Source organism: Tachysurus fulvidraco, chromosome 10 (assembly GCF_022655615.1).
Source record: "Tachysurus fulvidraco isolate hzauxx_2018 chromosome 10, HZAU_PFXX_2.0, whole genome shotgun sequence".
NCBI classification, from domain to species: Eukaryota; Metazoa; Chordata; class Actinopteri; order Siluriformes; family Bagridae; genus Tachysurus; species Tachysurus fulvidraco.
The window spans coordinates 17,030,981-17,045,080 of record NC_062527.1 but is presented as its reverse complement, the minus strand read 5'-3'; the positions used below and the strand labels follow the sequence as shown (position 1 = coordinate 17,045,080).

At 40.0% G+C, this 14,100-nt stretch overlaps 1 protein-coding gene across 5 annotated transcripts in view; it reads left to right on the top strand.

The window, feature by feature from the left end:
- The window catches only part of stox2b (storkhead box 2b), a 60,147-nt gene extending 46,380 nt beyond the window's left edge, over positions 1 to 13,767 (top strand). For 4 of the 5 annotated variants that reach the window (XM_047819335.1, XM_027165122.2, XM_027165123.2 and 1 more), the window contains exons 2-4: positions 804 to 956; positions 3,434 to 5,693; positions 11,170 to 13,767. In XM_047819335.1, the coding sequence (XP_047675291.1) occupies positions 804 to 956; positions 3,434 to 5,693; positions 11,170 to 11,359 (2,603 nt within the window). In that variant the 3' untranslated portion in view covers positions 11,360 to 13,767. Of the gene's footprint in view, positions 1 to 803; positions 957 to 3,433; positions 9,177 to 11,169 lie in introns of those variants that run through there. The other variant, XM_047819336.1, reaches the window with a different exon arrangement.
- Positions 13,768 to 14,100: the final 333 nt, after the last annotated feature.

The window sequence follows — 14,100 nt, the reverse complement described above, 5'->3', positions numbered from 1 at the left end:
TCAGAGAACATTACGTAATATGTACAGTACGTACGCTTACCTCCACCACGCCTCCGGTAGGCACAGTATAACTACCGGTATACAGCAAAACAACATTTGTTTCTTCCTAACTATTATGTGCTTCACACTCCAGTCCAGTAGGTGTCGGTAAATGCACCTTAAGTTGGTTTGCCATCCGGCAATAAAAATCAGATGCTTACGCACAATTCAAACTACAGGCTATCAGTTACACGGTTGTAAATGGGAATAGAGCAGCTGCGATAGAATTCAACATCAATGTATCTATGGTTCGGAAGTGGAGGAAGCAAGAAAATGTACTGCGAGGAGTTTAGAAGACACAGTAGATGAGGACTTTGATGGATTTGTGGGAGAAGATTGAAAATAATGTGTGTGTATTGTTTAATAGTAGAATAAAGTTCAACTAAACTCACTGTTTTGCTTCTGTTACCTTTTGTGGACCGTATGTTTTAGCGCCTTATAATACGGTGCGCCTTATGTATGGGTTAAGTACAGAAATAGACCTCGTAATTGAGACTGCGCCTTATAATCAGGTGCGCCTTATGGTGCGGAAAATACTGTGTTTTTTTTCTCATGGTGTTCAAGAATGGTGTTTAAGCTCTTCTGAATTAAATGTAGGTGAGCATAAACTTGTTCTCCTCAAAGCTGTTTATTACCGCAAAAGCCACTTTTTCCAGATTTTCTTTGTAGTGCTTCTTCTATTCATATATCCTTATGTAAGAAATGCAGTGCTACCTCAGCAACCCTTAACTTAATCCTCTGCACTTTGCCTTCTTGTCCTGCAGGTGATGTGTCTCCGATCAGCATGTCTCCTATCAGTCAGTCCCAGTTCATCCCGCTGGGGGACATCCTGTGCCTGGCCATCTCGGCCATGAACTCTGCACGCAAGACCGTCACACAGGAAACCCTCATCGAGCATCTCTCTACATGCTTCCCAGGTTTTACTTTACATTACATAAAGTTCATAATCTGTAAATGACACTGAGAATCACTGAGTACAGTTGCCTAGTCATTTTATTTGATTGGTTATATGATTATTAATATACCAGTGTTAGCCTGTCCACATGGGCACTAAATTAGGCATTTTACATTATCTACATAATTTAGATAACAAACACTTTCCTAAATGGCATTTATGTATACTTGCTGTATTCATTGCTTTCTGCACCACAATTTACTAGATTTTATTTTTGATTACAGTTTGTGATCCAGTTTTTTGATACAGTATGTAATCATCATACTAATATATATATATCATTTAATATATATAATGTAAATTATATACATACATACATACGTGCATGTCACTGTATACAGCTTTAGGCAGGATGTTCCGATGAGTTTTATGCATAATATTATAATATATCTGCGATTACAAACGATCAAATGAATAAGGAAGACTCTATACAGGAAGGGAAATATTTTTCAAATTATTTCCACGTAGATCTCAAAGAATAATATCTATATTTATATATTGAAAGAATCCTTCTACAAGACTACATATAAAGTTCTGTTTCAGTTGCCAGGATCATGAAAGCTTATTTTTCTTTAGCAGCAAATCAACGATAAGGTGAGAAATGGTCAGTAAGATGCGATTTCCATGCACTAGACTCCCATTATGTTCCACAACACTGCGAGTCTCTGACAGAAGAATTACAGCACTGAAATGCTGAAACAAACCATGTGAGGCACATAACTCAGATTTATAGAGAACAAATACAAGCATTGCGCCCGGTGTGCGTGAGTAAAAGGAATTGTGTGGAATGTACACTAAGTGACTGTAATCCTCTAGAGTCAGTGAAATAAGAATTGTCACATTATTGAGTATGTGTCATGCTATACATTTTATATAAGCCTTTAGACATTAGCGGTAGTGCGGAGTACTTTACTGAAGATGTTGCAATTTGCTTAGTAATTCAACCAGCGTTTTGTGCTAAGGGATATATTAAGATTAAATTAGATTTATGGATGTCTTAGCTTAGTGGTTAATGCCTCCGAAAGGCCGTAGTTTAAGCACCAGCACCAATAAGCTGCCATTGAGCAAGACCCTTAACCTTATCACCAAGTGGTCCACAGGCTGACCCTGTGCTTTAATCCCAACACCCCAAGCTGTGATTACATGAATAGAATAGAAGGATTTCATTGTACTATAATGTAAATGTAAAACACAAAGTCTCCTTATACTAGATTTTAAAGACCTCCATAGATGGTGGAGCCTGTTAACGTCCGATTCTATTTTGCCCATTTTCTTCCAATGTGGTCTTTTTTCCAATTTCCATTTACTAGCCAAGTCTCTATGTTTATATAATATCATCCAGGCAGAGAGGGTGATGGCTAGCACTCGGAGGAACCGTAGATGGGCACACAAACACTTTGACACTAGTGTTGCAGTGTTTGACAGGAGAGAGTGTATCACCAGTTTTGCTCTTCTGGACTTCTGGCAATGGATAACTTTGGCATGGCTGCAGTCTCTTGATGATAGGGTTTATGAGTTCCGTTATTGCATATACACATCCGTGAATTGAGTCATGGAATGGTTCGAGTCCTGTTTTACCAAGTTTGTCTGCAAGCACTGGGGCTGTAAGGGGATGTTTACACCAGTTTGTAGCAAACAGATTTGGTACACCAGAAGGACTGATTTTTTTGTATCTGTCATGACTTGTACTTTTCTACCACATGGAATTGAGGGTTTGTGGTCAAAAAAGAAAACCCCACAGTTCTTATTGGGAATATACCTTTGAGAGGTGTTCAACGAAAGGCAACTTTGACAAACAGATGTACTTTCACAAAGGTTACATCAACACATGCCTTTGCATCTTTATTTGTGTACAAAAAAAGAGAGACATTTTCCTGGTGTCTCCCCTCTTCAGCATGTGTACCTTTAATGCCATAATTGCCTCATGCATATTTCTGTAGTCAGAAATGTTGCATCATGCCAGACTGGCGTTAAGGGCTCAATGATGTAACAGAGGGTAAGGGCAAGGACATTATGTGCGTGAAGTGACGCTCTGAAAGGAATGAACCAGACAGCGAGGGCAGACCTGGCAGTGTTGTGTCTACACGGAGTGTCAAAATTCACCCATTTATTCGAACACTAAATGAGATGGTTGTAATAATGAATGGATATTTTAATGGCATTAAAATAGATTTGATATATTTTGATAATTATGGCTTAGGATTGGCATAATGCCATTTTTTCCCTTGAATTTCTCACCCATATGTACTGTATATATGCCTTAGACAAATGTCAGCACCCTCTGATCAAATCACATAGTCAGTATATACATTTTTTTAATGCCATTTAGAGTTGTTATTCATTCCTTGTGTTTATTTCGTTATTGTATTATGGCTCTTAGTTCATGTCTGTGTCATTATTAGAGGTAGATCTTTTAACCTGCTTGGTATGTTTCCTCAGGAGTCCCAACTCCAAGCCTTGAGGTCCTGCGACATACCCTCAACATGCTGGTCCGGGAGCGCAAGATTTATCCAACCCCAGAGGGCTATTTCATTGTTACCCCACAGACATACTTCATAACACCCTCCCTCATTCACACCAATAGCAAGTGGTATCATCTGGATGAGAGGATACCAGGGGGTATGCAGCCATGTTCTTCTCCCCCCTCTAGCACTATGACACCCTCTGCCTCAGGTTGTGTCAGGGAACGATCACACCATAAGAACCATATTGACCCCTACAGCGATGGCTATCGGGAGGATATGCCCAATACGCACAACTCCACGTTGCAGAGAAGGTCTAAGGAGCACAAGGAGCCACAACATCCAGTGTCTCCTCCTCCTCACCAGTCCTCAGAAAAGAACAAAAGTGCACTCAGCTTTGCTTTCAAGACAGAAGGTAGCAACAACAGGCAAAGGGATGGGAGTAGCAGCGGAGGTGGCAGTGAGAAGCAATCAAAGAAGTTTGGCCTGAAGCTTTTCCGGCTGAGCTTCAAGAAGGACAAGTCGAAGCATCTTTCAACGTTTTCTGCCCAGTTTCCTCCTGAGGAGTGGCCTTTAAGGGATGAGGAGACCCCTAGCACTGTCCCACGAGATGTGGAGATGGAGATTATTCGACGTATCAACCCAGACCTGACGGTTGAGAATCTGGCCCGGCATACAGCCGTGATGAAGAGGCTAGAGGAGGAGAAGGCTCAGAGAAGCAAAGCTAACTCGTCAGCTCAACAGAGCACTCGAAGCAAACGCAGCCGCAGTCATCGCAAGGCCCAACAGGGCAAATCCTCACGATCCCACAGCAAAACACGTGCCTCTAGAGGAGAACGCTCTGAAGGCTCCAATCTGGATATATCTTATGACCGGGACTACAGGTTCTACAGCTCCTCTCTGGTGCGTTCTCCAAGAGAGACTATGATGTCCATGGAGAGGAACAGGGGGAAATACATGGTGCATAGCAACCCAAACATTGTGGAGTCACACTTCACTACAGCACCGGAGTGGGATGTATCAGGAGAGCTTGCCAAGAGAAGGACAGAGATGCCCTTTCCGGAACCATCCAGGGCACAGTCACATTCCAAAGTCCATCGCAGCCACAGCCACACCCAGGAACGGAAATCTCGGAATGAAAGGTCAGATAAGGCTAAAGAGAGGTCACGCTCCATGGACAATTCCAAGGGCCCTCTAGGAGGACCATTCTTGGGCACTGTTGATGATTTTGAGTGCAGTCCAGATGATCGGAATCGGTATTACACGGATGATGGGACTTTGAGGGCATCTGCCAAGAAGAGCCACTACTCTCGTGCTATGCACTCTGCTGCTAGGTTAAACTCGGACATTTGTGTGCCTGATGTTGGGAGGGGAGCCCCTGAGGATGCCATGCACTGTAGAACGCTGGAGAAGAGTAAAAGCAAAGACTGTTTAACGGCCTTTACTGAGCTTAAGGCCTGCTCCCTAAAAACACCCGTGGATGACTATTTCCAGCATACAGCAGTGAGTGAGGCATCCTACTCTGCTCCTTCATCTCTGGTAAAATCCAGCCATGAATTTACAGATGGCGTTTGGAAAGGGATTCCTTCTGAACGTACAGCTCCAATTCTGACCTCACCTCACCCTGTAGAGTATAATGATGATTCCACATTGGGACAGAACAGTATAGCATTATCTGTGTCGAACCAGATGCCAGAGCCATTGCCCAATGGACGCTTGATGCACCAGCACAACAGTGACTCAGGTGACTTGGACAAAATGGCAGAGGTTTACAACCAAGAGACTTTGTTCAAACCCGTGGACTATGTGGAAAGCAGTTTCTCCAGGCCAGGTACGATGCGCAAATCTCCTCACTCAAAGTCCATGGAAGTACTGGAGAACCAGGAACACTTCGAGGATCCTCTTCCATTGTCTGTACCACCATCCTCCGCTCAAGAGCATCAGGCATCATGCATGGAAACTTCTTTTGACTACTACAACGTATCAGACGACGACTCCGAGGACACCAGCCATAAGAACAAAGTGGAGGAGAAAGTTCTGGAAGGTGGTGGGACGATGAAGTGGCTTCTGGATCGGGAGAAGGAGCGAGATCTCCAGCGCAAGTTTGAAAAGAACCTCACCTTTCTCAGTCCCAAAGAAGGCGAGAGCAGCAACAGCCAGAAGTCCGCCCACTCCACACGTCTGGACAGCATGGACTCCAGCAGTGTGACTGTGGACAGTGGATTTAATTCCCCACGGTAAGGCACTCAGGTCCAGTATTGGGTTTCCTACTCTTGTTTGGATGCCAGAGTAGTTCTCCTGCTTGAACTGGAGCAGTATGCTATTCTGTGAATAGACAAAGTGTCAGTGTACTTCAGCACATTTTTTTACTCACCATGACCTTTATTTTTTTTTTTAATAAAAAAAACCTTGACATATTTTCTATAAAATATTAGCATTACTCCAGGAAGTTCACATTTTTTGCTGTTTCAGTGGTAACAACCTCTGTGAATGAGATTAATACTACTGTGAAATAAATTGTCTTCACTAATGTAGCTGTGGCACAAATATTAAATAGCCACATATACGAAGTAGTACAGGTAAGCCACTACCGATAGGCACATGGAGGTCATTGGAGCAGGGGTTTCTGACTGAAGAAAATCCACCATACATGTATAATGTTTGCACAAAAGCAATAATTCATCCTTGAAAAAAAACAATTCTGCACACCAGCAACTTAGCTTGTACTTTTCCATACTTTTCCATGGCGCTGTACAATACAGTACGTTATACCACAGTGCCATCGAATTCTCTATTATGATTGGTCGGAATGTGTTAATGAATTCTCTGTAACAATCTCTGACAGTAACTCCAGCTACAAGGCAAATAACAGGTTTAAATTAATATGCTAGTACTTTATTGTTCTTATAGTAACAATTTTATACAGGGCCTCATAATATGGTGCTCCGCATTAAAGACGTTTTGGAAGGAGTCTCCCGTGTCAAAAATGAAACAGCTGAACAGTAAAGCTGTTAAAACTTGGGAAGGTATATTCTCTTTTTAACATCAACAGAAAACCTGAAGCTGTCGAGGGAACGACATATAAAACGATAAAAAGTACGATGCGTCATTCTTCGTCATTTTTTAATAGTTGCCGTGGTATTAGAGAACTTAAACACATTAGCAAGTGCTGTTATGAAACTAACGTTCCGAGTGGTAATGGTCATCACTTTATCCATGCGTCCTATAACGTGATGCAGATGCAGCTACACAATAACGTATGCACACTTATACAAGAACACCTTGTATAAGCATACAGCTATTTCTGGATTTTAATTAATAACAGTATGGTGTCTTACCGAACTGTCCAGTGGAAAAGTACTATTTGTTGCACTTGGTAGGCCACATTTCACTCACCTGGTCCAAGTGTGTATATAAATTGTATTAAGTCACAATGCTCATGATGACGATGACCGACTGTGCAGCTCTATCGTCACTAGCATTTTTTTCTATTTAGGACACAAGATATTAAGTCAAAAGGATAGCAATATATCCTGAGGTCATTAATGCAACGGTTGTCAACATTTGCTCACAAAATAACAATAAACTATAAACCTACCTAATTGTTTAGCTCACAGTTGTAAACTAATTTTATTTGATTTGGTTAAAATGTGACATGACTTAAATTTCCTCTGAATAGGTACTACATCTTTACCTCTACCAGTTTTGTTTTGGAAGTGTTTACACTTTTTAGCTGAATAATTATTTGTGTTGCATTTCCTGTCTGTTTACGTTGTAGGTTTTTGTGTTTGTTTTTAAAGTGTGTACCGTTTGTTGTTATCAGGGTGTACATTGAATGTTATTTGTATTTCTTTCAGTTTATTGTGGTTTGGTTGCATTGTGTGCTCTTACAGGCAGAAACAATATATTACAGTTCAACAATAAACGCTTGCAATTTGGCGATGGACAGACATACTACTGTACCCGAGTATTTATAATCTCTAAAGTTTCATGTCCTGAAGCAGGGTTTCTCAAGTTACTGTCCTGCATAGCTGTGAGTTTTCCCTGCACCACACAAACCTGAATTCAAGTAATGTAAAGCTTGATATTGAGTCGGATTGTATGTTTTTATGGATTTGACAACTTTGCACTAAAGTGCATGAATTCTAGCACAGTATTAATGCCTTGAGCACACAGTGCAACTCTGAATTAGTCCTGAGTTTGTGTACTCACCCTCCAGTCCCGACAGTACATCCTTTTTATTTGCGGCACCGCCTCCCTGATGTCTGAAAGCTTTCACACTACAGCCTGCATATTCCCACATTACAGTCCAATAGCTGTGTTTAGACGTGAGAAAGAAAAAAAAATAAATAAAAACTTTGGGATGTAAAGTGTTTGAAACTAAATTATAATAACATGTCCTATACAGTAGGCCAGGTCTGATTTACTTGCATCTGCTGGGAAGTTAATAAATTAATAATCTGGAATTCTCATCCTGTTGTATTAAATTGAATTTGTGAGAGAATAGCACAAGAGGTTAGTAACTTAGCACCATTGCTTTAGCGTGGGAACTCTCTGTACTCACCAAAAAAATGTACCTTACCTTGTCTCTAATGTAGTGCTCTTAGATTTAATACCCTAATATAAGTGTATAGTGTAACTTTAAAATATTGCAATCACTTTTTTTTGTATGTAAAGCTTTCAAATGGCCCTGAAATCAAAATCGGAACTTTAGTGTTGTGTGTATTCTTGCTTTAATGCCATCATTAGCATCAACTGCGTATTTAATGTTGGTTCTTGGAACACGATAACTAGTCTTGTAGCCTTCCAGTTAAAATCTCTTTATCAAAATGCTTCTCTACAGAAGTAGCTCATTGGCTTCTACATCTTGTTAGGATAATGATCTTGTTAATGTTAAAAGGCTTGGGTGAAGGCAGCAGTGAGAAATCCCCATGGGATTCTATCTGTTCTGTGTATTATTTAGCGAGTTCAATAAGGCTACTGTCAGGTTTGTTAGATTCTGTGAGGGGTGTGGTGTTCCTTAAACACACCAAGCGACACACACAATACACCAGGGGCGGCCAACCCGCAGCTCCCGAGCCGCATGCGGCTCTTTGCCCGGTTTCATGCGTCTCTTACGTTCATACCGAAGTTTATATTAGTGTCTTTTTATTGTGCGTGTTCGCGTCGCTTGAGTTCAATACAGTATTTTCGTCAAACACGAATTTGAGTGGGATGAAAATACCTCAAATTTCCCAGCAGGAGCAAGATCATTTGAGTAAACAATTTGTGTTAAGTTCGCTCTCAAAATGGCAGGGAAAAAAGGTGATGTTCAAGTGTGCCCATGCGTATGATGCGGCTCGCTCTTGGTCTCTGACTGGTTGGACACCCCTGCAATACACCATCACTCTGATGGTGTTGACTTCCTGGTTTGAAAGGAAACCCTGCATCTCAGAATAGAACATTTGAACTTTCAAGCCATTTCTTAGGGAATTTAAAGATACGCTATATGCACCTTTCTAGGTTGAGAATTGATTATGGTACAAAAGGTGAGAGTATTACATCAGCAACATCGAATAGTACAGTTGGAGCGCTGGCAAGAAGCTGTATAGCTTCAGAAAAGTTGGACATTTCAGACATTCACGGAAGCAAAAATGTGCCCTTTGTGTCCTTTTTTTTTTAATTATTATTAATTATGTGAATTGTTTTTATTGATTAAACAAAGCTGTGTTTTTCACGTTGTATTCCTTTGGCTGTATTTATTTCCCCGTCGTGTGTTTGTGTGTTTCACCTTGTATTCATTCCCACTTGATTGTGTTGTGTTGAGATTTAACAAAAAAAACCAAACGAACAAACAAAAAAAAACAACAACGTAGAGCTGGAAATTTAACATAATTTTCTCATTTGTCTTATTTAGCTTGACTTCACCCATGTGTTAGATGTGAGATCTAAATCCTGCCCAAAAAAACTACAACAAACAGTTTCCAAGAGCAGGATTTCATACATGAAGCATTCAATTTGTATAAGTGTCATGTTCCATGTTAAGAAAATGGCTGCTCCTTCCACATCAATGTTTTTTCGGGTTTCAGTACGGACAAACAGAAACCAAACTATAGAAAAAGTCGTTCCTTAAAACCCCGCACTCACATTATACTACATGTGCAGTTAAAACCACTAAAGCATCCAACCTCAATCATCAAACTTTCCAACCGTTTTATGTTGTGATTGGAGGTTCTCGGTTCTCGAGCAGTGAATCAGAACATGATGTTCGTTGAGTTTTTCCATTCTCTCCTTCTGTCTTTCTTTCTGTCTTCCTTTCTTTCTTAAATAATTGGATCTGCTCAATTCAAACCACACTAATTGGTTCCAGGTGGTACGAAGTTCGACTGAAGACACGAGTTCTCACCCTAAAGTCGACTAAAAAAAGTTTTTTTGTTTTTTTTTATTGTAATTCTTTTGGTGTGGTTCTACAATCTTGTTTTCCAGAGATCATGAAAATTATGTGGAATTAATCAGTTTGTAGAGTCCTAAATCCTGGTTGGCATTTTGGTCACAGTTTTCTTGTAGGAACCAGGAGCCTATTGGTGGCGGTTCCCACATCGACGGCTATGTACAGCATAGCAGAAAAAAATTGGGCTATTACAGGTTTAAGTAAGAGAAACTCTATTTACATCAAAGACGTACGTCATGTAAAAATGCTGGTCTGAATGCAGCCATTTTGAAACGGGTTTTAGACGAAATCTACAAACGAATTTTTAATTCAGTTTACTCAACAAGACTGAGTGCACATCTGGTCCTTTGATGCATCTTGATTGTGTCATGTGCCTTTAATAAGCTGGATTGAAATCAGTTCGCATACTTGACAACCACCACTCAGTGTTATTTATTTATTTATTTTATTTTTTCAGAATTTTGCTTGACAGATTTCTTTTCCGTCATTGGTTTTGGTTTGAAAGCATGGTTTTTGAGACTTTCTTTTAGCTTTAACATACAACAAACTCTTCTCTCACGTCCTGACATGGCTCGCTCCAGGTTACGTCTCTTTCTAATGCATGTGTAAATGCTTTCTGATGCACATTTTAACCAGATGTCCTACAAATGGAATTGTATTAATTTCTACTTGGGTCTTGTTTGTTCCCACAAGTCTTTACTTTGTTCTCATGCCCATGTTGAGCTGTGGTAGTGTTTTTGTAGCTTCTTCTAAACATCTACCGAACAAATTGGCACGTTGCTCAGTGTTTGAGGAACAACACCAGATGCTGAGATCTTGAGTTTTGCGAGCTTTACTGATCTATCTATTTAGCTATTTTTCTTTGCTGTAAGTTAAAATACATCTCCAAATCGATCAGTATATTTATATGAAATGCTTCAGTCTGTGCGAAGCGATCCGTTCACTGAATAGCTTTGAACAAGCGTGGTGTAAAATTTAACATAACGCATCTCGTCGTAAGAATAGATGCATGTTTTTACGCCTCACGCAATCCATATACTTCTCAAATATATAAAATACCTTTTCCTGAAAAAAGAAATAAAAATATGACCACACTGTCATGATACTGTTTTTTCCTGTCAGCTTCCTTTCTGTTCATTTTCCTTTTGCTTTTCCACAGCTCCTCATTATCACTCCTTTACTATTTAACCCCAGTCATCTTTTCTCCACCGTAACACCTTTGCTTTCTCTTTCTTTCTCTTCTTCTTCTTTCTCTTCTTTCTCTTTCTCTCTCTGGGCCCCAGCACTCGCGAGAGCCTCGCTTCCAACACGTCAAGCAACGTGGACAATAATCGGCGACACCACATGGCTCTGAGTCCCAGGCACATGGGCACCAAGAGACCTCCGCCTCCGTACCACGTCCCCTCTTTCCGGCCCGTTCCTGAGCCTCCTGCCGCTCGTCCAGAGAAACAGGCCTCTATTACCAGCGTGTAGACGAGGAACTGAAGCACGGACGAAAAAACGACTCATTAAATGCACTGAAGCAGTGTCCAATGAATTAAAAACACTACACACACTCACACACATTAAAACTTTATTTTAGGTACCTTGGGATTGGTTTAAAAAACACAGACACTCTCTTCATAAGCCAGACTGATGCTGTTTGTTGTAAGAAACTGCTATTGATCTAAGGAGCTACGGGTCTCCGTAACCTTTCAGATTTGCATCTGATTACATGTTCTCTACCGGGTTCAGTGTTGGTTCTCTACTCTCAGGTCAATCATATTTCCACATCTTGTTCTGTGCAGAGGAAGATCTTTCCAGATGTTTCTGTGCACCTGCTCTAGAGACCGGTTTTCTCAGCGCCATTCACAATCCGGATCCCTTTCCGACGCCTTGGTCAACTATTGGCTTTACAAAACGCCTTCTGTTTATAGCTGAATTGTGATCATTTGGGGGAAAACAAAAGGAATATTTTCATACATATACATCCAGGAAAAACAAACAAACCATAAATTCATATGAATTTTTATACAACAGGTGCTATTCGTTTCTTGGCTTTGTAGCTTGGACAGGACTGAAAAATATAGATCCTTTCCAGCAGCTGTTTTTCTGGTCAATTTTCTATTTAAAACCCGGTGCTCTGAACTACAGAACAAGAATAATAAAAAATAACAAAAATAAAAACCACACACACACACACACACACACACAGCTACCTCCACACTTGTACAATGGCTAACAGTGACACGGTTACAGCAGTGACTGATCTATGTGCGCTTTCTGAGCCAAGCTAGATGGTGAAGGTGCTAATGCTACAAGTGCTAGAAATCGAATTTACAATTCTGTGTAATCAAAGGCTTGAAACAATGCGTTGTATAGCTACACAACTCCCTTTATCTTACACTCCTGTTTCATTTGGCACAGTTTTTTCCAGCTTGTACACTTTTCCTCAGCTTACCCCGATGCATTCGTTCAGTCGAGACTTGTTTGGTGTCTTAACGCTTGCTTTTAGGTATTACACTCCAGGCTAAAGTATAGCTAACGGTGTCGAGTTGTTCAGTATTTCATGTCAAACGTGGTTTCTGACACTGTATGACACACTGTCAGCTATACAAACGGACAAAAGTAGGAAAGCAAGGAGCTAAAGACAGCCTCTGCAGCCATTTTCTTCCTTAGCACTTCGTCTCGTATAGTAAAATTGTACGTAAGAGGAACATCAGATGTTTGTATACAATACAAGCGAAACGAACGAGTGTGAGCGTTTTTAGTACAACTTACTCACACAGAGTATTGCACTTAAATAGTATGGGGGGAGGGAGGGGGGAATCAAGTCTACACTTGTGTTTAAGGACATGTTTATTGATCATTCTCACAGTATGTGGACTATAAATGAGTGCTTTGTATTAAGAGAAAGATTAACAAAAAGAAAGATGCTGTAAGTCTAGATTCGTCTTGATGGACAGCGAACGTATCAAAATTAAGGTTGATTATTATGGGATGGGCTGAGAAAACCGATGCTGTGGCTTGAAAATAAAATCGAACTAAATTAATTTTTTTCCTTCAGTGTAGCTTCTATTCGCTTTGTGTGCTCTTATTGTGCCTCAAAGCTTTAGTATTTAAAACAAAAAAAAAAATCAGGACACCAAACATGTTTTTACTGACTAGGGTTTTATTTATGTCTTGTCTCTCTCTCCTCCCCCTGCTGCACTATTTCTTTCAGGGATTTCCACACAGGCCACACTGACTTCTCTGGCAGTCGTGAAATATTAACTGACACCAGACCTGAGCCAGTTTCACACGTGTAGTATTAAAATATTGTTTTGATTTAATCTCGCATCAGTTCTCCAGATGCCTGACCACTGCTATCATAAGCCTTTTAAAGAAGATCCAGTTTAATATAAGCCTTTTCCCTTCTCTATTCACTGTGTGTGTCGGAGAGACGAGGCCAACGCTTTGCATTCTACTTCCTAACACACACACACACACACACACGCACGCACTGAAGATGACGGTGAGGATAATGGAGACAACGGAGATTTGATAAAGTTTGCACTAAATGCCTGAAGTTTAACAGCTGTAAACAAGACCAACGAACAGACGAGCCATCCACGACGGATGCTGTGTTTATACTGAACATGTTTCATATGAAATGTGGATAGTCCATGAGACGTCTTCCCTTATCATGATGGGTTTCTTAGCGTTCTCGAAAGACATCGTTCCTCATTGTGATGTTACGTCGAGCTGTAAGAGATGTTTATCTGTCATACTCAGCATAATAACTTCAAAGAGGGATTTTTTTTGTAAAGATTGTAACATTGAAAAGTCCCTGCTTGTGTAGTCGTGGTGTTCAATGTTTAGTGTATATGATTTCCCCGCCCCTCGGGGATCGTGTAACTTTTTAAGACAATAAAATAACAAACAATCACTAACTTGCCGTGAACTGTTTATGATGAGATTGTGCTTTGAATCAGAGGGCACTACTTACCACTACCACCAACAACAATGACAATAATAATAATAATAATTATAATAATAATAATAATACTTATTTATACTGGAGAGATGTAAATATTTTTTTTGTTACTAAAACAAGAGTTTTATTATTATTATTATTATTATTATAAGTGGTAGTAGTAATATTTAACAACTATTATTGAATTAATTAATAATGATATTTTATTGTTTATTATTCTTCATTATAGCTAGATTATGATGATAATAATAATAATAAT